The 25135-nt window shown below is 38.4% G+C and overlaps 2 protein-coding genes and 1 non-coding gene across 11 annotated transcripts; 2 read left to right on the forward strand and 1 right to left on the reverse strand.

Annotated features, from left to right (window-relative positions):
* Window positions 1-25: 25 nt before the first annotated feature.
* Window positions 26-13163, forward strand: LOC121248586 (zinc finger HIT domain-containing protein 3-like). Of its 3 annotated transcripts, none has more exons than XM_041147087.1 (8): window positions 26-172; window positions 374-466; window positions 575-606; window positions 1241-1282; window positions 5914-6000; window positions 12364-12452; window positions 12595-12649; window positions 12788-13163. In XM_041147087.1, the coding sequence occupies exons 2-8, from the start codon at window positions 393-395 to the stop codon at window positions 12844-12846; spliced, it is 438 nt and encodes a 145-aa protein (XP_041003021.1). In that variant the 5' UTR covers window positions 26-172; window positions 374-392; the 3' UTR covers window positions 12847-13163. The 3 variants fall into 3 exon arrangements, with proteins under 3 accessions (XP_041003021.1, XP_041003022.1, XP_041003023.1); XM_041147088.1 differs by having other exon boundaries at window positions 27-172; window positions 378-466; XM_041147089.1 differs by lacking the exon at window positions 5914-6000 and having other exon boundaries at window positions 78-172.
* On the forward strand, window positions 6536-6641 carry LOC121251297. Its single transcript, XR_005937965.1, has one exon. It is a non-coding gene; the product is annotated as a U6 spliceosomal RNA (small nuclear RNA).
* Window positions 13006-23850, reverse strand: LOC121248583 (transcription factor PIF1-like). Of its 7 annotated transcripts, none has more exons than XM_041147083.1 (11): window positions 23490-23850; window positions 23175-23279; window positions 22232-23075; window positions 18972-19070; window positions 18805-18870; window positions 18607-18672; window positions 16952-17338; window positions 16390-16468; window positions 15164-15263; window positions 13929-13997; window positions 13006-13466 (listed from the first exon to the last, which is right to left on the reverse strand). In XM_041147083.1, the coding sequence occupies exons 2-10, from the start codon at window positions 23264-23266 to the stop codon at window positions 13952-13954; spliced, it is 1779 nt and encodes a 592-aa protein (XP_041003017.1). In that variant the 5' UTR covers window positions 23267-23279; window positions 23490-23850; the 3' UTR covers window positions 13006-13466; window positions 13929-13951. The 7 variants fall into 7 exon arrangements, 6 of the variants coding, with proteins under 6 accessions (XP_041003017.1, XP_041003019.1, XP_041003018.1 ...); XM_041147085.1 differs by having other exon boundaries at window positions 13006-13160; window positions 13929-13978; window positions 23376-23850; XM_041147084.1 differs by having other exon boundaries at window positions 13929-13978; window positions 23376-23850.
* Window positions 23851-25135: the final 1285 nt, after the last annotated feature.

Raw genomic sequence — 25135 nt, forward strand, 5'->3', positions numbered from 1 at the left:
TCCGAAGTACGTTGACGCTCAAGATTTTGCCACGTCATAATAGTTTTTTTAAAATGAGGCAAAGCGCTGCGTTTCAGGAAGGGAGTCGCTCAATCAGGCCAAACGGCGTGTTCTCTCTGTCCAAAACTCTCTCGACAGAGTCGCGCAAGTGGAGACGTCGCAGCTCCTCCATGTTCGTACTTCGTATTTCTCTAATTCAGTCCCTCATTACGGTTTATATTAGGAAAAAAAAAAAAAAAAAAAAACTTATTTTGATTGTTTTGTATTTAAGCTCAAAGAAAACTTCGATTTATTGGGTTTCATGGTTTCGTAACACCCTGATATTTTTATCTTCTTATGTGTTTATTTCCTCTAGAAAATATTTCTTTGATAGCTAGAAGGGGAACAGTCAAATGGGCCCTCGACAATGTCGAGTCTGCAATGAAGCACAATCAAAATACAAGTGTCCCTCATGTCTAGCACCTTAGTAAGCCATCCGAAGCTACTAAAATCCTCTTGCTTTTTTGTTGTAAAATACTTTCAAATTTCACTGACTCAACTGATAATTTTCTTTTCTTGATTTTCCTGGTTTCAGTTGTTCTGTGGTGTGTTTCAAGAGGCACAAAGGTATGCCACTTTTTTGTATTACTACTATTTCTCTGTTAATGAATTACACAGGAGTTTCTAAGCAGAAAATCTTAAGATGATTTTGTAAATTCTGTATCTCTTACTTTCAGTCTTTTATAGGGGTGTCATCTTCCTATTAGAAAGCCCAGTTGATTGCTGGATTGTGTCATTAATATGTCTCTTGGGTTGTCCAAACAAGCAAATTTATTGCAGTGCTAGGTTTCAGAATGGGCATCTCAATTTGTGGCACTATTTTACCCAAGAGTTAGAGGTTATGTAAATTTGAGCCTGTAATACCATGAATCACAAGGGAGAAAACCAAAAGGGTGTCTTTTACTGTAACGTCCCAATGGAAGGCTCAAACCACATGGCCTATACTCCAAAAGGACTAGTCAATAATACAATTAGAGTCCTATTAGAACCTTATAAAGAGCAAAAACTTCTCCTTCCCAAGCAATGTAGAGATCTCATACACCACATACATTTATCCTTATCATATGGGGTATCACATTTACTAAGTTGCTGAATAAAGCTTGAGAGACGTATAAATATTAAAATTTAAAAACCACCTATAAATTATGTATGAATTGGTTCTGATAATGAGGACTAATGTGTGTTTATATGAATGGTGCAGAAATCCCATGTGCTAAGCCAGTATCTTCTGAGGAAAAGTCAAGTAAGAGTTACATTAGCCTAACGTATTCAACACTTGTAATGTTCTACCGTTTTAATATGTAACACCCATTTCTGGTAGGCCAAGAATGTCATGTGTTTTCCTAAAAGTGACTCAGCAAGAAATCTCATTTTTAATAAAATAAATATTTATTTCATAAAAGAATTATTTAATAGAAACATGTCTCCAAACAAAATTAAATGAAGCAACTGAATAAAATTTAAGTCAAAAAAATAACTTATTCTAAGAAGTTTGGAATTTAATCAACTGTTCCTTTTAAATCGGCTCGTCTACTCATACCCACCATCATGCTCACCTGGGGTGGTTTAAAAACATAAAAACAAATTAAAATGAGTTAATGACTCAGGAAGAAACTCATCATAACGTAAACATACTTAAACATAAGGTTTTTCATAAAATATTTCATGATGAGAACTTAAAATCACGATCATTCATACGTATATTTATGTCATGTATGATTTGTCTTTCCTTATCTGACTTATCATACTTATCTTACTGCCCACATACTTATTTTATTGCTCACACACTTAACCTTGTGTGCAAGGTTGTGCACTGGCCCCACATCCCGCGGCCGCAAGGGGAGCCGCTAATTATATTCTATGGTGCACTGGCCCCACATCTTCCCATAAATCGCATTGGTTCCATGCATCTAATGGCCATCTTATTAACTGATCTGAGTTTATCTTACACTTGGTCTTATGAAAGCTTAAGTGTCTTATGCAACGTGAGATGCATGAGATGCATAATACATATATAACTATAATATGCGGAATGAAACATGATGAATGACGTGCTTACAAATATCATGACATGTGTGGTACATAAACACTGACTTCCAAAGAATTGGTTTTAATAATAATAATAATAATATATAACTAGTTAACGTATGATAGTCCTAATTTATGATCAAGCTACTTACCTCTTAACACTATTTCTAAATCTCGTTTCGTAGTTCGTCACCTATACAAAGGACTAACATTACTAAATTTCTAGGAATACTCTATCTAATTAACTAGATACTACAGATTTGATGGCATAAGTAAACTTTATTAAATTATGAGATTTAAAAAAAAAAGCCCATATTAAACTAAGCCCATAGTTAGGTAAGCCCAAAATATTAAAATCAACTCACTTGTTGATGAATTACAAGGCAAGGGAAATTCTGTTACATGGTTGTGCTTTATTGAAAAGGTTGGAATGCATTTATTGTAATAACTTTAAATCCCATGTGCTTTACGAAAAAAGCCAAGACACTTTCAATTTGAAAACAGTGACCACCAAGGTGGTAGCCCAGTTGGTACGAGCTAGTATTTCATGGTTTCGAGGTCAGAAGCTCGAGTCAGGATATAAGTTGAAATCACTTATGGTAGTAAAATCTGACCTTTGGGACATGAGATTGGGTTTGGACCAGTTGGATACTTTCGGGATGATGTGATAACAAGCTCGCCCTTGCCGCAATAGCTATGGCTCAAACCAGACATTTCACAGTGGAGAGGGGCTCCTATGGTCACGCTCAGGGAAGGTTGCTATGCTGGTTGCCCCCCCGCCTCTCCTTTTCCTTAAGAAGAAGAAGAAGTATTGACTGGAGGAAAGGGGAGGGAGCAAGGTAATTGAGCTCCCATTTTCTTTTTATGCTATACGAAAAAGTTACTGACAATCTCATTGGGACTAATAGCAACCATTAACACAATCTACTTCTAGTGTAAGGTGTCTGTTGTTAGAGGAAAATAATACAGAAGGTAGAGGTTTTCAACAGCGGCAGAAAATTGACAGAGAGATTACCAAAAAGATAAGAAGCTCACCGAGAGAAGAGATCTTCCAACGGGGTGGTGGCCAAGTGATACTGGGTGTCTTCTGACAGTTTCAAACAATTGAGTCCGGTGAGGTAAGTACCTCAGTTTGCCATGATGGATTAGCTGGAAAATAATGGTTGGTTGACGACAATCTACTTGTTGTGAATTTTGCAAGGGAGGGAGGTGTATATATAGACGGGAGAGAGTATTTGACGTGTTGGATTTGAATTATATTTGTGATTGTCGTAGAGTAAAGATCAGCCGTGTTCACCAATAAAAGAGGAAAGGATGACAGACAGGTTGGTTTTTGTGAGCATCTAAAATTGTACCGTACGAGGAGGTTGTGCAATATGATAAACTCTTACGGGAGAGTTTCAAATAAAAGTAGGTAGTAGTTCCCAACTGAACTATGTCAATGGCATTAGATAAAATCTAAACTGATGATGTAAAATGAAGAAAAATTCTCACAAGAGATTTGACTGCATTTATTCATTAAATAATAATAATAGAATTCAGCATTTAAAAAATACCTGATCCATCTAGTCAAGTGGGAGACGGTATGTCGTCCTATCTCTAACGATGGTTTGGGTATTAGAAATATGAGGACTTTTAATCGAGCGTTACTTAGAAAATGGTTGTAGAGATACAATAAGGAACCAGAAGCCCTGCGGAAGTTGGTGATTGAGTGCAAATATAGAGGCTTGTGGGGGATGGTGTTCTAAAGAAGTTAGAGGAGCCTATGGAGTGGGGTTATGGAAACACATAAGAAGAGGACGGGGGGTTTTTACTCAACATGCTCAACTTCTTTTGGGTAAGGGTTCTAGGATTAAATTCTGGAAAGATATTTGGTGTGGTGACAATACTCCACAAGATTTATTTCCTTCATTAGTCCAAATTGCAAGTGCCAAAGATGTTTTAGTGGCAAAAGTCATGGGGATTTCGGGTGGGCAAATCCATTCGAATATCAATTTTAGTCGGACAGCACAAGATTGGAAAATGAGCAGCTTGGCTATTTTTTACAGCCTTTTGTACTCCATAAAACCAGCAATCAACAAGAAAATGGGTTGTGGTGGATACCCACAGGGAAAGGTGTATTCTCAATTCGCTCTTTTTATAAGGCTCTCTCACAAGAGCCCAATAGTTAGTATCCTTGGAGAAGGCTTTGGAGACATAAGGCGCCTCCCAAAGCTATATTTTTCTAGTGGATAGCATCGTTGGATAAGATCTTCACAACCGACAACTTGAGGAAACAGAGGGTAATCATAGCAAATTGATGTTGCATGTGTAGAGGAAGGGGCGAGTCAGTGGACCATCTCCTACTACATTGCAAGACAGCAAGCGTATTGTGGAATGAGGTGTTTAGTAGATTAGAGATGGATTGGGCTATGCCGGAGACAGTGGTGGCAGTGGTGGCCAGCTGGACAAATATAAAAGGCATGCAACAGATTAAAGCGGTTTGGAAGATGATCTCTATATGTATCATGTGGTGTTTGTGGCAAGAGTGCAATGAGCAAACGTTTGAAGACAAGAAGAGATCGTTGGAGGAGCTTAAAGCTTTATTTTATAGAACTATATGTACTTGAGCCATTGCTGTTGACTTCAATGGCATGAACCTACATGATTTTCTTGTCTCTATTGCACCTTCTTAGTTAGGGCATACAGTTTTCTTCTTGTGTATTGTACTGGGCTTTGCCCATTCATTGATCAATAAAATTTGTTTACATATAAAAAAAATATCTGATAAATAAATAATAACTATATTATTTTTTTTGTCCTAATTTTATTAATTAATTAATTATCTTCTGAGCCGGATGTTACATAATAGGCTACACATTCTTTTATTTCTAGTTGCTTTTGGTTTGTTATAGACTTATAACAAGATCGTTACTATTAGAAAATTTGTGGTTTCTGTATTAAGAAGAGTTACATTAGTCTAATTTCATCTCCTGACTACTGTTTTAAGAGGCTACATATTCTTTTATTTCTGGTTGCTTTTGGTTTGTTATAGATTTATAACTTCTTGTTCGTTGCTATTAGAAATAGTTGTGGAATCCGTATTATACTAGGGGAATTCCCTCCCTCCTTCCTCTCCCCTCGTCCTTCTACAGCCAGGTTGTTGTAGGCTTTTCAACTGTGGAAGATTTGTTTCTTTGGGCTATTAACCCCTCAGTTTTTCACCATTCATTATGATTTCCCTCTACTTCTTTTGTTACTTTTTTCCCCTTCAAATACATTGCTTTCAACCTTAAGTTAAAATTCCAATGTGAGACGTACTTGTCTTGCATCACTAGACGTCATCTTCACTATTCAAATGAAAGTCTCCTTGATACAATGATAGAGTTAATAAAACAATTATTCTTGATATCATGATATAGGCAACAAAATACACTTTACACTTGGCATTCAAGCTTCTTTATGACCTTTAATTTTCTTCTGACTCTTGACAATCATTTGATATTAAAGGAACTCCTTGTTCATGAAATACACATGTACATAAGTGCAAATTCCTCTACTCATACTGTGTTAATCTTGCATTGCTCCATTAATATAATTTTCATGACACTTTACTCCATTGGCCGATTGTAATAGACTTCATTGGTTTGAATATTCATGAATTCCTTGTATCCTTAGTCAATCATGCCTGGGTGTTGCTCTTGTATGTGTCCCGGTACTTCGGCTATACCTATTCCCCATCAATAAAATCTTTATTTATGATAAAAAAAAATATAATTTTCATATGAAACATATTTTTCTCATTTAAATTTGATGATTTAATTAGTTTATTTCCATTTTCTGAGAATTTTTTTTCATGTTCATTAGCTCTCGATCCAGAATCACACGTAGAGAGACCATTAAATGTTGAAGAACCAGATGATGTGCTACAAAAGTTGCAACTTGAGGCTATAGGTATGAGTTGTCTACTCACTTAGAGGCTTAACCCTCAAATATTCCTCATTTTGCACTTTCATACCTATCAATATATATATATATATATATATATATATTTATATGTATGTATTCCTTTGTACAATACTGATGTGATACTTGGGCAAATGTGCTGCATTTTGCTGCATACTAGTATGAGCAGGGTTTTGAATCTTAGAATACAGATGTCAATAGACAACGTAGAGTCCTCAAAGTATGAGAAAAAATAAAAAAATAAAATAAAAAAAATAAAAAATAAAAAACTTGAGAAATGATGCAACCCCAAGGGGGCCCAAGCCATATATGGGCCTATACTCTAAAAGGACTAATCAATGATACAATTGGAGCCCCATTGGAACCATTATAAAAGGCAAGAATTTCTCATTTTCAAACAATGTGGATATAACTTATAAGTCAATATGAGGTTGTGATACCCCATATGATAAGGATATGGATAGGTGGTGTATGAGATCCCACATTACTTGAAAATGAGAAGTTCTTGCTTTTTATAAGGTTCCAATAAGGCTCCAATTGTTCCGATAAAATTGGAACGATATAGAGAAGATTAGCATGGCCCCTGTGCAAGGATGATACGCACAATTCTAGAAATGATCCAAATTTTTTTTATTGTGATACCTTATATGATAAGGATAAGGGTAGGTAGTGTATGAGATCCCACATTGCTTGAGAAGGAGAAGTTATTGCTCTTTATAAGGTTTCAATGAGGCTCTAATTGTATCATTGACTAATCTTTTGGAGTATAAACCATGTGGTTTGGGCCTTCCATTGGGGCGTTACAGAGGTATCACAGATGATAAGGATTGTTGATGCGTAGGCCGTAAGACATGAAAATTGTAAACATATGAAAAAAATTTTAGGTTAGTGGTCTTTCACTTTGGAGGGAGGAATCTCATGCCTGGGCCCTTCGAAACGTATAATGGAGGTTGCAACTTAATCTATCTTTAGTTTGGAACCAATTGTTATTCTTCTTCCCTGACTTGTTTTGAACTTTTGAGGATAGGTTTCATATTTGCTTACCAAGGCATATCAAGGGAACTCTAAATCGAAATCTCAAGTTTGTCAGATGGTTAAATATTTGGAAATTGAATTGGTTGCTTCTCTTTTATAATGGTTGTATTTGAAATGGGAAATAGTGAATAAGAGTATAGAGAACTTTCTGGAGTTTGACAAGGGATGGTTTCTTTGATGCCCTCTTTCTTGTGATGTTGCACATTCGGCATTTTCCGCATCAAGGCATCCATGAAGGAGAAGATAGAACTTGCTAAAGTTTAACGATCAGTGGTATGTCTTGTGCCTATATTCTTATGATGTTGTGTGGTTTCTTTAGGTATTGTAAACAGTATTCCCATACTAAGGCACCTATGGAGACCAGTTGATTGATTTCCTGTATAAAGTTATTGGCAAAACAGTTGACCCATAATTTGATGCACTGCCTAGTTGTAATAGATTTTTTCAGTCAGTGTTATAGTGTTCTCTCTTTGGGGTCCAGTGGGTAATATCCAAGGGAGTTTTGAAGTTGTTAAGGTGTTTGGAAATGAATGATTAATGGTATTAGAAGTACCATGATTATGGATAGCTGTTCCCCGTCTAATTGGGCTATTTGGAGTGAAGGGATGAGCCTGACTTTTGATGTTAGTGTTATCTCTGGATAATCTTAAACTTGTCCCTTGGGTCTTTCTTTTGGCTGGTAGATTTCTTTAGACAGCATCCCATCTTCCTCTCCTTGGAATCTTTGGATCTTTTGAACTTTAGATTGTGACTTCGTTATTTTTAGGGGAATCATTTTCATTGCTTCCAGTGTGCTCTAGTTCTTCCTGTTTCTTCGCTTCTTGTTTTCTTTTTTCTTTCATTCAATAAATCTTATTCAGTTTTTTTTTTTTTTTTAATATACTTCATCATGCATGTACGTTCTAGAGGTCAATATTCATTTGTGTTCTAGGTTTTTATATTGAAATGGACTATTTGGAGAGCATAAATATTTTTTTCCCATGGGTTGCATTTCAATTTGTGATGCCTCTCATGCCTATGACTTTTCATTAATTTTTGGCCTCTATACCACTACTGTGCACTCTAAGTGACAGAATCATAGAAAGTGGAACAACTATTTATACAAAAAAAAAAAAAAAGGGATAACCATGAAGAGATTGCCATGGACGAGTAGCAGCTAGTCAACAATGTGGAGAGAGAAATATCATCGCATGCTTCTTTGGATCCAATTTGGAAAAGGGAAAAAACGGGGGCACAAAAAAGCTACTCTGAGAATAAATTAATAGGCTACTCTAGTCCAAACCTGGCCTGAAATAACGAGAGGATCAATCTAAAAACGAAAAAGATGATAAACAATCTATAAGCCTTCAACAAGAGTATAGAGTGGAGAAGCTATACAGGTTACTAGGGATTATTTATTTAAACACGGTCATGCTTTTACAGCTAACAATCTCAGTCGAGGAAGAATTGAAAGTAGCAGCTAAATTGCTCTAGAATTGCCCAGTAGCAAGAAACACCAGCTACAAAGCCCCTCTCAGGCATTGCACGGTCTTCTTAATCTGTTCGCATCAAAATAGACCGCTCAGTATCGCAAGCATCCCAGACCTTCATCACACTCTAGCGAAATGGCTCAGCTTTACAAATCTCAAACTTGTAATTTGTATTACACTGACCTATTTGGTTTTTGGTGAAAACCTCTCAGGATGGTTGAACTTCGTCTCTCGCCACAGCAATGCGATCGAACTCAAACCCCCGCCACAACATTGCGGTCGAGCGCCCACTAATGTCGAGTCCTTAGACTCACTGTAGGTAAACAATAGGGCGCACAAGTCCTCAGACTTTGCGACCCTAGACCAATAATGCCGGGTCCTCAGACTCGATGTGGGTAAACAATAAGGCGCACAAGTCCTCAGACTCTGCGACCCTCGTCCACTAATGTCGGGTCTTCAAACTCGTTGTGGGTAAATAAAAAGGCATGCAAGTCCACAGACTCCACGACCCTTGATCACTAATGTTGAGTCCTCAGACTCATTGCGAGTAAACAATAAGGCACGCAAGTCCTTAGACTCTACAACTCTCGACCACTAATGTCGGGTCTTCAGTCTCGCTATGGGTAAACAATAGGGCACGCAAGTCCTCAGACTCTACGATCCTCGACCACTAATGTTGAGCCATTAGACTCACTGTGGAGGATAGGGCACTCAAGTCCTCAAACTGCGCAACCATCACTCACTAATGTCGAGCTGTTAAACTCGTGGGGAATAGGGCACGCAAATCCTCAGATTGCGCGACCCTCACACTTGGACAGCAATGTCAGTATAGCGCATTCTCCAACAAATACCGAGTGATGACACTTGCGCCACAACCACCGCCAATGGGCTATCCTCAGGAACTAGCCTTTGGATTCCACAACCGCCACGAGCGGGTTTCCCTCAGGAACGAGTCGACGGGGTCGGCAACCGCCTAAGATAGACACAGGAGGTTGACGGGCTTCCTAACCACTTAAGTGCTAGTTACTACAAACAAACTCTAACATCAATCCCAAAATGGGAACACCGAACAACAATTTACACCAAGGGACAAAAAATCCACTACTACAAACAAATAGCAAGAAAACAATCACTCTTCATTGACAATAAACAGTCTCGCACAACCAATCAGACAAATGGTCATGCAAAAAAACTCTAAGCCGAGCTGTGCACTCGCACCTAACGCGGTCGAGTACATCTCCCGCCCAAATCGATCTCCGCGCTCGCACCTAACACGGTCGAGTACATCTCCTGCCCAAATCGAGCTCTACACTCGCACCTAACACGGTCGAGTACATCTCCCGCCCAAATCGAGCTTCGTGCTCGCACCTAACACGGTCGAGTACATCTCCCGCTTAGCACTACAAGCAAAGCTCCACGCTCACCACTAGCGCCGGCGAGCACGTCTCCTGCCTAGCTCTCCAAGCTAAGCTCTTTAATGCTTAGCACAAAACAAACAAAAAACCAAGGACCAATTTTCGAAGTTTATTTTTTATGCAAATTATTGACTTGAAGATTCTCAAGGCCCTCTTGTTGAACAAATCGACCTTAAGAATTACGGACAACTGCTGCGATAAAATTGACCGAGTCCAGCCTATTGCAAAAAATAAAGGAAGAGATAAAGTCAAAAATCTAGCCTAGAGATAAAGCCAATGAGGGATAAGGCAAGTTAACTCAGACTCCTAAAAAGAAAGAGACTCAGGCTCGGTTTGGATTGAGAGGGGTTCTCAACCCATCTCATCTGATCTCATTATTACAAATTTCACAAATTCCCACACAAAATATAATAAATAATTCAATTTTTTCAAATATCAAAACAATAATAATATTAAAAAATAATATTCTAAAAATATTTTATTCAACTTTCATCTCAACTCATCTCATCTCATCTCATCTCAACTAACTATCCAAACCTAACCTCAGACTCCTAAAAGTAAAGGGGTTCACAAGGCAAGTTGAACTCAATCACTCCAAAAGAAATAAACCTCTGTATAAGGAGGAGGTTTCCACAAATCTAAAGAAGTTTCCTACGAATAGGCTCCACTATGTACAATGACTCCAAAGAATCTTCTCTCAATGGAGGCATATTCTTCAACCTCCCGAAATCCTAAATTCCTACATTATATGATGAGATATGTGAGGCCATGAGAAATTATAAAATTGCCCGTTATAGTGAATTTCGCTCCCAAACAACCCGTGGACGTAGGCTTTACGCCGAACCACATAAATCTCTCTTTATTTATTTTTATTTACTTATTTATTATTTATTTTCATAGACGAACGTAAAGAGCACCGTATCGAAGCTCAAATCATCATCGTGAGCCGGGGATAATTCATTCCTCTGTTTCGGCCTGTTGTGCAATTTTGGTATTAACAGTCTCATTACTCATACTAATTATGCCCTAGCTTTTCCCGGAAAACATTTTTTATGAAAATATCCAATTGTCTATAGAGAACTCTTTATTGGTATCCCATGGTGTCTCTTTCATAGTTTAAAATGTTCATCATTTGTGCTAGCTTAAGTCAGTAGATATTTTTTTGTATATGTTGGTATCTATGTGCTCTGCCAAAATATTGTGTTGGGCATCACTGGCATGAATTTAAACTGTTGTTCAGTTTATGTCATAGTGCTTTTGTTGTATCTGCTAATTGGGTGGCTGCATTTAGCCATGTGACCCAGAAACTCCTACCACATGGTATATGGGCATATCGTCGAACAGCTTAAAGTTTTAGAGTAATGCTACGAATCAGCCCCTATTCACGGCTGATCCGTAGCACACCTTACGTGTCACATTTTTTTTTTTTTCTAAAAACATGTTTCTCTCTTCTCACCCGTGTCCCTGTCGTAGCCCAGATCCGCCACCGCAGCCGATTCGGCCTCCCACCACAGCCACCAACCACCACCACCACGGAGCCCATCCTCCTCCCCCAACCCGAGGCCCGTTGCTCCTCCGCACGCACGCCCATAGCCCAACCCCGTGCACCCACGTCGCTGCTCACATTCCGCCACCTATAGCCTCGTGTCACCGCCCACGAACACGCCGGACGTCTACCCCTCGGCCATACCCTTCTTCCCCAGCCCACACCGACTGCCCACACTGACCATTTCTCTCTCCCTCACATGCCCTCTCCCTCACGGGTCCTCTCTCCCTCATGGCCAAATCTGCACTTTCGGACTACCGACTGACTGCCGCCATCTCAACAGTCGCCGCCATCTCGACAGTCGCCGCCACCTCGACAGTCGAAGCCCAAGGATGGGCAAGGGGTGGGAGGCCTTGGGCGACACGGGTGGTGGGGAGAGGAAGTAAAAATGAAATTTGAAATGAGAGGGAAGTGGGTTTTGTTGTGGGTGTTTTGGTCATTTTACTATGGTGTATTTTGGATGATCCCAAACAGTGGGCTGATCACAATACTTTTTCAAAGTTTTATTGTGTTGAGGAACTATAGCTTTAATGTCGTTTCTTTTTTCACAAGAATGGGATGGAAGGTGAGGTCCTATATCCAAGACCCACTGGTGTGTGACTTTCCAATAACAGTTTGTTGGGATGAAAGGAATTCTAAAATGGAAGGTGAGGTCCTATATACAAGACCCACTGGTGTGTCTTACCATTTACCAATAATAGAATTTGTTTTGTTAAAAGAGATTATTTAGAATTCTTTTCTATGCGTCCTGTGTATTTTGCTGTCTTTTTTTTGTATTAATAAAAATCTGCTTTATGTATAAAAAATAAATAAATTATTTTGAAAGTTTTCAGTTTGAAATCATCAATTCCCTTGGGTTGTAAGTTCATTGGAAATCCTTGTGCAGCTTCTTCTGGTGAAATCCATGATGCTTTGAAGGATGAAAACCTGCAGAAAATCATCCGCAATATTGATTGTTCCCCAGATGCTAAGAATGTAAGAAGTTCAATTCTGAAATCAACACACCAGTATTTTCTGCATTAGATTCTCGTTTGATAACGTGATCATTGCTAAATCAAATTATTATTATAGCATGCATGGAAGATAGTGTCAGCTAAAATCTGCTGTCACTTGGTAAGAACTTGAGAAAGCAATGGGAGTGGAGGTGTTTCTTTCGCATATTCACCGACAAGGTATTGCCATCCGTTGCTACCTTAACTGTACTCTCCTTACATTCAAAAGCGTTCATGAGAATAGGTTTGCATGCAATGTGATTAGGAAATCTTAGTGCTCCGGCTTGAATCATCTTACTCAATTTTAGCTTTTCTCAGATTCTATCTTACATCAACCCGTAGCTCCAACTAGCCATATAACTGGAGGAAGAAGATGACATTTTTCCAGGAAGTTGAAGATTCTACAAAGCCAGCAGTTTGTTAAATCAACTTCTGGTTTGACCTTCAATCCAGCTTCTTCAATCCGGCTGGCAGCTAGTACATCCCTTGCTCCGTGAGTGCCACTTCATGCAAGTCTATCGGTAGGAGTCCTCTGGTGTAATATATAGTTTAAGAAGTACATTTCAAGTTTCAGTTTTTCTGTACAAATAGTAGATGCAATAGGAGCAATACCGCTCCAATTTCTTTGCCTTTTCAGTCATCACTGTCTGTGTGGACTTTGAGACTTCATGAATAAACTCTCGCTCCTTACCTACATTATCATTAATAAATAAGAATATGATGATGATGGAAGCTATGCCACTCTCTCTCCTACGGGAGAAGGCTTCTCCGAGCGACTAGCTAGGAGCCCTGCCTCCTTTCTCTCTTCTCCTCTCTTTCCCCCCTTTTTTCTTTTCCTTTCCCACCTTTTCCCTCCTTTTTTCTCCATATTGCTGTATTTGAGTGGTTCAATCTGTTGTGTCGTCCGCCCACCATTGAATCTTCCTCGTGCCAATTTGCCATCCACCAACCACTCATCATCCCCACTCAGCGCATGAGGCTCTCATGCCACCTTTTCCTTCAAGGATTCTCATTCTTACTTTCCCTTTTTGAGAAGATCTCATGCGGGACAAGGTTCCTTAAAGTTACTGTTTGAAATTAACTACTTCAAGTTAGAGAGAGATAGACATAAAAAATTAAACAAACGATAAATTCTGTAGGATTTACTCTTATCTCTCTCCAACTTGAAACCCTTTTAACATTGGGCAACAATTTGAGAAGATTTTTTCCATCACACATCAACATTATTTTGGGTCGTTTGTTGCCTACTCATCTCCTCCTCCGAATTTTTGTTTCCAATACTAATGATATAATGTTGCTAAAAAAAACAAAAATGATAACCATTCAATTGATGGAATCCACCGCGCTCTCTCTATAGTTTCGCAGAAAATCTTACCGCACCACATCCGCTAAGCAATTTTGGGGGTAAATTCTAATATAATAGAAAGTTCAGGAATTAATGAGAAAACTGAGATATTACCTTGTAGGAGTTATGTGTCAGCTTCAAATTCCAAAATTGCTTTCCATTGCCTGCCCATGCCCATGGTAACTGATAATTTATGGTCTTTTGAATCAAACACAAACCCTAAGAAAGAGGATCAGGAAAAGAAAAATATGCTATTCATTGGTAGCTGTTTCTACTTTTATCTTGCTACACCCGTACGTCTTCCACTTTTAATGGCGACTGCTGACCACTGTGCAACACAGCACACAGGTGGACTAGTGGCCTTAATTCTCCAACCTTTACCTTCTGCACTTTCTATTTATTTGGCATTTTGAAGTTTTTTTTTTTTTTTTTTTGAACTGGTACAAATACAAAGAGATTATACAAAATAAATTCACAAATTGATGTGATTTCATAGAATCCGTTAGATCTATTTTATAATAAAAATAACTTTACAATCGTACCATATCAAGTCACATTAGTTTGTAGATTTACTTTTATGTAATTCTTTTGTGGCTAAAGTTTTTTTTTTTTTTTAAAGATACAATCTTTCCATCCAAATATCTTTTTAAAATTTGGAAATACTCTATTATATAAAAAAATGTTGTCGATGAATAATATGAACTCAACATTAAATACAACAGAACCGCAGAATATATCTATATTTCTTCGGATGATCCAAAACTTTTAAATAAAAAAAATTATAGGAAATCTAGATCTTTGCCTAAAAATAGATACAGCAATAGATACAGCAAACGTGAAAGGCGAGGCTTTCTTCGTCAGCCCCACATGGCACATGCGTTTCAACTTCCTTGTTTCCTTTATGATGTATGCAATATGCATGAGTCATATCGAATGATAAAATGAAAGAAGATCTTCTAGTTTACAATTGTCATGTTTCAACAATGAAAAAGTTATACTTCCTGTATACTCGGCTATGCCTATTTCATTCATATCAATAAATTTACTCAAAAAAAAAAACAATGATAAAGTAACTCCCCCACCTTATCCTTGCATAAATGGTAGCAGTAAAAATGTTCTTGATCCACACTTTCTTATTTTGAACTTCTCATAAAGAAGATAGACAAGAGAACCAGAGTTTTGGGCATGAGACCCCATAGGTAATGATGCCAGAGAAAGCTGATGAACTCATTGGTTTAATGGGTTAGAACTCATAAAAATGATTAATGAAAGGATGACACCAATCCGAAGCAATAAGAACAATATAGTGTCAACATTTTAGATAATCCAGGGAATTGTTTCGTAAACACCTTTTTCGCTTTCCTTCACTGGTCCTGTGTATGCAACATTTGCAAGTTGAAGGCAGAAAATGACATAGGAGACGATAGAATTCTATCAGCATCCTTCCTCCTGGACCTAAGGCCACATCTCTCATTTATAGGCATATCGCAATCACTAAATTTAAACTATAAATGTAAACTATAAGCATCTCCCATATCTTCGAATTATAAACTAAAGAGAAAAAGAGAGAAAGAAAAGGGCAACAAAACTTATATGGGAAAAAGAACTTTAATTTACATGCGAGTATCCATAACTACATGTTAGTTGCTTTATAAGTGTATGGCCATCCGGGAAAACTTATCTCGGAGATGCGCTGTTCTCTTGTACTACAAAAGTTAGCAGGCAAGAGTCCTGTCATCCATTAGACCAAGACTTCCGACCTGTAATGCACAAAAAACTCATTATTGCTATATTCTGAGTTTCATGCCATGCCCACGCAATCCTCATTTAGTTTCAGAAATCACAAGGAATTACCATTCATAGAGTAGCTGGCACCAACTAAAGCAAGGATTGCCATAACTTGTGCATCCCTGGCCAGCCAGGGTTCCTAGCTATTGACCTATCTTGTACCTAAGGAAATCATCAAGAAAATTAGAGAAGAGTCTGATATCCCATGTTGGATGGTTAGGGTTACTCGGATTAAACCATTATTTTTGTAAGTCAATCACTTCGATCAACTTGAATCATAGTTTGTAATAACCCTTGAACATGCAGCTGCCACACCAGTCAAGATGTGGTGAGAAGCCCATTCAATATCAAAGTGTGACAGGTGTGTCAAGAGAGCCTAGCCAATCTGTAACATATATAGTTTTCAAAGCAGGAGCTTTGTTCCTATTGAGCCACCCAATCCATTCTTAAGTTAAATGCTTTTATGTTGAACGTCTATCTCAAAATAATTTGAAAGGTTATATTAATAAATACAATGCAATTTAGGACTTTAAAGGTATGAGACATTCACACTTCTTTTTTATTTAACTTTTTTCCTTCTTTCCTCTCTATTTAATTTATGACAATTAATAATCAAAAAATACTGGTCATGTTGCTCCACAATCAACCGCGCATCATGCATGTGCACAACTAGTGTTTCTTAAAAGCAAAAGCACGATCACAAATATAAGTAGTATGGGCTCAATGCCGTAAAAGATCCCTGTACTTTGACCCTTTTGTTTTCCCATAACTAATGCAATAAACCTACCTGATTGGTGATTCTCAAGATTTTCATGTCCCCTACTGGTGCTTGGCTTGCTACTACTTGGCTGAGCCAGCACTTGATTCTGCAAAAGGAATTAAATGTTATTGATTTCAACTTCTAACAATCCCATGGGAATGGTGATAGAATAGAGCCACACCCATTAACCTTAAAAGAGTAAAGCATGTGGGAAGCTACAAATGGATTCAACAATTTCTTCGAACTTTTGGTAATGAGAAACAATAAAATTTAAAAGAACAAAAAACATGATTAACTCAAACTGGAACAATAAATTGCTCTACAAAAGATTGTAACCAAATATATTCCAAATAAAAAATTAAGGTAATATGGGCCAAGAGTGTTTCAGAGAACGACAGAACTATGGATTCATTGTCCAATGGCATGGATCTATTTTTTAGGTAATGCTAACTTTCAATTGGTTTGTGTGGACCTATAGTGTTTTGGAGAAGTACCAGGAAGTGATTGTTGTATAATATATAAAGGTGGCAAGAAGTTATAAACACATCCAAGCTCTGATTCCGAGGTACAATTAAGAGGCTAGAAATACCTGTGGTATTGGCAACTGCATCTGATGAGTAGCAATATACTGCTGATAAGGATCAACAAAATTTGGGAACCGTGGCTGGCTTGTGTGCTGTGTACCAATTGAGTGTAGCATTTGTTCTGACTGGTTGGTTGCTTGAATTCTGGAAGGATCGGGTGCAGTAACAGGTGGCATATGAAAAGCCGGCATTGGGAATCGTGGTCCCAGATGAGCTGCTGCAGCTGATGTTGGCAATCCTGAACCAGCTAACAAATTGGGAAAGGGTATCATGGGCCGATTGATGCCCATTTCCATGCCCATGCCCAACCCAATTCCCATCCCCATTGCTGGCATATACTGCTGGACACCAGGAAACAACATGGGGACCATGCCACAACCCATAGACATCATCTGCAAAAAATGTTTACAACCAAATCTTTGTCATGAATAATGCATGAGGTCATAATGTTCCTTGGTGAAGATATTGAACCACATGAAATAAAACAAAGTATTGAAGATACATGTTTGTATACAAAAGACTTTATTAAGTGCAAGGCATAATGATGAACCAAAATCATTTTTACATAAGCATGCTATTAAAACTCATCTTCATTCTGGATATATAAACTTCAATTCAAATCAACTTTCAAAAGTAGAATAGGATGGGTTGAATATATGGAAACTAAAATTCTCTAATTTTTTTTCCCCCTGCCCAAAGAAGGTAAAAGCTCAATTTTCAAGGATGAGGAAAACGAGGGGACAAAATGTTGACCTCCAGAAAGCTTACTTTGGAGGGAACACTGTGCAGGAAGGCTCAAGTATACTGTTAAATGGGATCAAGATTTAATAATCAAAGACTCCTGCTAACTTTAAACGACACCTTATTAAAAAATTCTCTCTTTTCACCTGTTTATTATCCATAATTAAACATCTTCTGGTACAGTTACAGTCGACAGTTGAAGCTGAAACGCACATGTTACTTATCTAGTTAGAGGAGTTTGGAAGACAATTTACCAGAGTAGGGGCCAAGTAGTAAACAAGAATCTCATACTGACTAAAGAAGAATTGAGGATCAAAATCGAGATATTTTAGCAAACTAATATGTCAAGTATGAAGGTGATACAACACCCACACAAGCCATTGTCACAACAATCGAGTTCTTTAAAGCTTAGGTATTGATGAAACTAGTTTATAATTTCCTAATAATATGAAGCTCAAGTCGGGTGCACGGGACATTCCCTCAAACAAACTCAACCTATTTAGAAGAAAATAGAAGATTCTCCAGCTGTCTTTAGGTGGCAATATCTTGGTATGCCTAGGATACAAATATTCAAATAATTTTGGAAGAAAATGTTCACATTGATATACCTTTTGTCATTTGTTCTTCTATCGGAGGATAAGCACATAATGACCTTAAGGATCATGATGGGAACCAGTTCATATCGGATCAAAACACACCTTTTTGTTCATGCAAGCATCTAGAAGGAAGAAGATGCAGGCCTATTATGCCATTAGTGTCGCATTAACAGGATTATGAAATATAAACACAACACCCACAATACAGGAGAACAATTTTCTTTTGGTCTGAAGTTGCATAACAAGTTCACGTGTAAAAGTATGATGAGGCACGTAGACCATCCAAGGAAACAAGTTTAAGAATCAAGATAACAATAAGATACCTGTACTTGCAACTGAAGTGATTTCAAATACTCTATCGCCTCATCCAGCATTGATGCTTTGTCTGACTGAAATTTAAAAAGAACAAGTATATAACTAGTCCATACCATACAAAAAAATCATCTAATATATGTGTGTATATATAAAAGAGGTGGTTGCTCAATAGTCAAAAAACTTCTGAAAATAAATTGTGTAACAACCTTGTTGCAACGAGGTATGAGTTCTTGCAAAGCCCTCATCTTCTCATTTATCCTATCTCGACGTCTCTGTACGTGAATGCACTATTTCACTATTTGACGGAAGATAACCACGAGAAATAGAGAGAGATTTTTTTCAAAGTCTCTACTATGATAGTAAATATACAAACCCTCTCTGAAAGGTTGTGGACCTCTGCGGCACGGGATCTCTTCGTAGATGTTGATCCACGAACCTGTTTCTTTGTGTCCCCAGATTCAAACTCGGCATCCTTTCATAATAAGATTATATGAAGTCAACCAGGTTGAAACAAAGATATTAAAGAACGTACAAGTTCATTTTAAGCGGAAAAAAATAAACAGGAAAAATAAGTTTCAGCATTCTTAAACTGGAAGCATAAACTGCACCATAATTTACAAAGAATAAACTGTGAGTTTTCAAATATTTTTCCCCACACCTATTCTCAAAGAAATTTTAAGACAATAGCACATTTTAACTCTCTTGAAGCTAGCAGTGCTACAGTGCACTTGATTGCAGGAAGGCATTTCCTGTGGCTCTCACTGTTCAGCTTTCCAGACAGATTATATATTGCTTCTAAAAACTCAAGATAAATGCTTTGTCCACAAAAGAATTACAAAAAATCACCTTACAACCTAATGTGACTTATGTGGTATCTTAGAATGTGAGCTCTTTTTATTATAAAGTAGATTTGATGTATCACGTCAAACCATGTAAGTTTGAGGTTTGTGGACCTGGCACTACTCAAAACTCAAAAGAATTTAACTGAGATGTAAAGAAATGTTCTTCATCATGGCCCCATGTTTAATTCCAACTTTTTGAATAAAATAAATAGGTAGAACTACTAGCCTAGAAAAAAAGAATAGGTAGAACAAAATCAATTTGTTTTGTGCTTGACTAATCGAATGTTGCACGGGAATGACGGAGTTTTTTAGAGAACCCAGGTGTCTCCTTTGATAGAACACGTCAAGGTTTTAAGGTCTCCCAATTAATAAACGCAAAGGCTTGATTACTAATGCTTCAAGCTTATTTCATTAATGGACCAATGGTCAATTAAATCATGTCCGAAAGAAAATGAAACAAAATACAACTTCAAAGGATAACAAGCCTACCCTTTAGCTGCATAGCTATACTAATCCAACAACCTAATCAACTACAATCAAAATCACCCACTTATTCAAAGAATAAATAAAACTCCCAACTTAAACAAAGACCCTTCTGCAAGTCTAACTCCTACACTACAAACAATAAAGCAATTAATAAAGTAAATGGATTTCCACCCCGACCAAAATTTTTAGCACATGCTGCCAAGAGAAGACTCTCCCAACTTGAGTCACATAACATTGTCTTCCCTCGACTGGTATTCCTTGCAAACTTGCTTCTGCAACCTTGACTGTCATGTGGCAGATGGAACAAAAACTTGTGTTGAAATCTGCGAGAGACTACCGGAGCCTCTTTGACTATGGTTGTCTTATGTACATCATCAGTTTTCTTTTTTTCCATTTTAGATGGTATCACACAGCCCTTGTTTTCCATAGATTACATTATGGGCACAAGATGGTAGGTTTGCATGGGAAACCCAGTTGGGTGCATGGAAATTAATGAAGAGGACGCATCCCTAACTAAGCCACATGAAGAACCAATGGATAGAAACACATCCAAGATGGATATTTGTATGATAAAGGAGACTTGTGACATGACAACAACAAAGATAAGCAGCTGGGAAGATGAGTAACGTGCAGCGACTACTTAACAGCTGTATGCATATGGTACCCACTAAAATAATTTTTTTTTTATAAGTAAGAAAGCCAATTTTATTAAAGGAATGAAATAGGCGAAACCCATGTACACAGGAACTAAAAGAAACGTTTGGTGTATTTATCTTATCCATATACTGTCTCATCTATTTTATTCGAATAAATCAGTCACGTGTTCAATTGGTTGGGCATGTAATGCAATTCTTCCTCAATTGTTGAGTTAAGGAAGTGAGCTAGTCCCCACCTAATTGTCTCACAGAAATCGAATACCACATTTGAGATCTTAGCATTTGATGCACAAATGCATTTATCATCTTATACTAAATCAAGTAAGAAGACTCTGGATCTATATCCAAAATGTCAACCTTTAAACAAACCTAAATATTGTGAGGTCATTATGGCATGTCAAGACATCATTCTAGTCAAGCCTCAAATCCTTTTATGCTCTAGTTTAAGTGATCAAATGAACGGCAGGCACTAACTACCACCAATCAACAAGCTATCTTGATTTTTCAATACCTTCAGAGCACAGTAGCTCTGGTTCCTGCCCCTAAACTTGATGTTTTGGATCTTTTTTATGATCCCAACTCAGTAGGGTGCCCTATTATTTAATGCCTTACCATAAGAGTTCTTTTCTAGACTAAAAACTTGATAAAGATAGTGGGCAAAATATGTCGGCTAATGAAAAAAGAAAATAAATGAAGAAAAAAATAGAAAGAGGCAGCAGTGGTCCCAACTGCACAATTAATTGGTTCATGTATTTGCACACAAAGACCATAATTTCAACACAGGAATAAAAACTAGTGGTCCAAACTGGAACGTGAAATGTAGGCCATATGTGAAAGACTATCTATCACCTTCTGGGATCGTATATCACAGACAAACTAAGAGAATGATAATACCAGTTATACCAGACACAGTGTCACTTCAAGTCCTATGTTAATATTTTCTTCCATCTATTTCTTTACAAGAATTGAGACTCTCTGTGCTCGAATCAGATAGTAAAACCCAAATATATATACAACATTACATGTTCAATGCTGTAAGTCTTATATTATAATCTCTCCTTAAATTAAACCTTAATATTTAATTTCACAATCTCTCATAGGAAAAATCTCCGTCGATTGTTCACAACTCAGATAAATGTGGGGATCTATATATAGGATGAGTTCCACTTGTGACATGTGACCTAGTAAATGAGCGACAATCGTGGTTAGCTCGGCCCGCCGAACATTTTCCATACTATTAATCCTGGACTGCTCTGGATGACCCTAACTACGAAAATAAGGTAATGGGACGAGGAAACCAGTCCCGAGATACGCGCCGTCAGTTGGAGCCACTGCAGCCTACATCACTTACCAATCAGCGTTCACTAAATTCTTTACAAAATAAACTTCAGTACTTCGCTACACAGGTGGCAACATACGCGTAAGCCACCACCGCCACGTGTACTATAGAAGATTCAAGGTCAGAGGAGACCACGTAAATGGCCATATTCTAACATGCACCAAATTAAGGTGGGTTCCCGTAGATAGAGGGTGCTCACGTTAATAGACGTCACCCACCTCCGCACGCTAGCCAAGACCAACGCAGAGAGTGTCAGAGAGAGAGAGAGAGAGAGAGAGAGAGAGAGAGAGGGTGTAGTGACTGAGCTGACCTCACAATGGCAGTCGGCGTCTTCGGCTTCTCTTCCTTTGCGCTTGCGATCTTCAGCTGGCGGCTTCAAAGACGGCTCACCACTGGCGCTGGAGCATCCCGGTGATGACGTCACGGTCACCTCACACGACATCATCTCCTTCGCAGTAGCTCCTGCGGACGACGTGCCCGCCACATCACCACAACTCAAGGTCGCGCAACCCCTATCACCGAAGTCGGACGCCTCCGCCGCGCTCCTCGCCCAAGATTCTGGTCCAGCCACCGGTGTGTCGCTTGAGTCTACCACCGTCGATTCCCTCACCACTACCATGCTCTTCGAGCTCGACGGCTCCGTTTGGTCAACTCCTCCAATAAACCTGGCCTTGTGCCTCGAAAAGTGCATGAAGTTCTGCATCTTCGAGTCAGCCAGCTCCGTCATCCTCGCAGGCGGTATCGGCGGCCTCGGTGCCCCCACCCCTCCTGTCACCGCCGGACGGAGCTCCGCGACGCTGCTTGTACGGATGGTAGGGTTAGTGTTGTTATTACCGATATTGTTACTCTGATTAAGCGGAGGATAGAGAAGGTCGGCGCAGAAATTGTGATCCAAGGCAGCTTCGTCGTCGACAAGAGGGTAGTGAAGCCACGAGGTCATTTCGTCTTCTTGCATGAATAGATTCTGGTGTTGGTGTGCGGCCGATTCTTGCTCCTGTTGTGAGGATCGGATCTCCCTGGCCGCTGATTGCTCTGCAGGTATCACAGCGTCGCCGTATTTGGAAGGTGGAGATACTCTCATCGACCTCTGGTTCTGGCTCTGCATCACCACCTGGCCGTTTTGCCACAACAGCTCCACGATCTCATCTTGGGGCCTGAGTACTCATTAATCACCATCAAAACCATTCAAAAAATTCGAAATAACTGAAATTTGTAAAGAACAAAGAAAGTGAAGAAGAAAGAAAAACGCTTACAAGGACGATTTTCTGGGGCGAGCAGCGCCAGACGATGAGGGGAGGGAGTAATCGTCATCCATTTCAAAATCAGGAACGCAGTGATACATCATCTATTTTCCGAAACTAAAACTCCAACAGCAATACAAAGAAAATTAAATTAAAAAAAAAAGAGAGAGAGAGAGAGAGAGAGAGAGAAAATTGCGATTGATGAGCAAACACCATGCTTTATTTAGCCGCTCACCGTCAGAAAAAGTTTAATTTGTCATCATCAGAAGTATAACGTTGCCATAGCGGATCGAATATTGAGGATTTAGCTTTTGCTTATGAAAATACCGCAAGCAGAAGTGACCTCCACCGCTGTGAGTGTAAACGCGTTTGGAGAAATTTGCGGTAATTTCTTTAAACCTCTAGAAAACTCTTAACGATTCTCTTTCACTCTCTCTTTCTTCTGTGATTATCTGTGCAGGTGAGAGTAGGAAATGGGGAAAAATATTTTGCAGGAAGAAGATTCTCCTGTACGTTGGCTATTTGTCTGTGTTGCTCTCTTGTGAACTTGCAGCAGCAGTACAAAGATAGGGTCTCTCTCTCTCCCCCCGAATAATCTGAAGAACAGACGAAATGGATTTTTGACGGTATGTACCCAAGCCGATGTACTTAGCTTTCCCGAGTCCACTTCTCTTTCTTTTTTAGGCGTTGCCGGTTATAACCCATTCGACTACTGGGGAATATGAATATCGGTTCCCATTCGATCCCAGCCGTTGATCGCCTTTTTATTGGTGATAAGAGCGTACATCTTGTGGGGATCGGACATCAGTGGTCATGTCGGGGCCCACACTTGGGATACTCCTATATATCCATGGTAGAAAAGCGCCCTTTTTCTTTTTCTGGGGAGGGTTTTAGCACCGCACCCTACCCCTATTTGTCCAGACATCTCATCTCTCAGCCTCTCGTCTCATGTCTACAAACACATGGAATGAGACCAAGTAAACCAACTTCTGTCGTGCAGTAGTTTTTTTTTTTCTTTCCTGATAAAGTAAAATGTTATTTATATTTTTTTCCGTTGATCGCCTTTTTATTGGTGATAAGAGCGTACATCTTGTGGGGATCGGACATCAGTGGTCATGTCGGGGCCCACACTTGGGATACTCCTATATATCCATGGTAGAAAAGCTCCCTTTTTCTTTTTCTGGGGAGGGTTTTAGCACCGCACCCTACCCCTATTTGTCCAGACATCTCATCTCTCAGCCTCTCGTCTCATGTCTACAAACACATGGAATGAGACCAAGTAAACCAACTTCTGTCGTGCGGTAGTTTTTTTTTTTCTTTCCTGATAAAGTAAAATGTTATTTATATTTTTTTTTGACTTTGCACCTTTCGAACAAACAAACAAAAAAAAATTATATACGGTAGTTTGATGTGATTAATCTTATTTTTATTTTAAAATTATTTATATTATAAAATAAATTTAACAGATCAAATGAAGTTATCAATTTATAAAATTATTTTTATATAATTTTATAGATGTAACAATTCTCTTTTATAAATATATATTTATAAGTTAATATAATTTAATATAATTCGTTAGAAAATAAAACGATCTTTAGAGGAGAAAGAGATAGTTGACTTACATTAGTACTCCTCTTAAAGATGGGCAATCCACTCCTTGAAAGGGCGCGCAACGCCGCAACCACCCTTTTTTTCTATAATTTTAATTTATATTTTTTATTTTTAATGGCTTTGATTCGACTTAGATGCGATTTTTATGATTGATCAATAAGAAGTGAATTAGTCATCTTTGTATTGGAGGACAAAAAATAAGAAATTATGGCATTTTCTGACATGTCTAATGGCAACATTGATACCAAATTAAGCTTGTCTATGGGAAAGGCGGAACATAATTATAAGCCCTAATCAAATAATAATAAGAAAATATATGTGTAATTGTGAATTATACAATCGTCGCGTAATTTTTAAAAAAA

The sequence above is a fragment of the Juglans microcarpa x Juglans regia genome, chromosome 2D (assembly GCF_004785595.1).
Source record: "Juglans microcarpa x Juglans regia isolate MS1-56 chromosome 2D, Jm3101_v1.0, whole genome shotgun sequence".
In the NCBI taxonomy this organism is placed as follows: domain Eukaryota; kingdom Viridiplantae; phylum Streptophyta; class Magnoliopsida; order Fagales; family Juglandaceae; genus Juglans; species Juglans microcarpa x Juglans regia.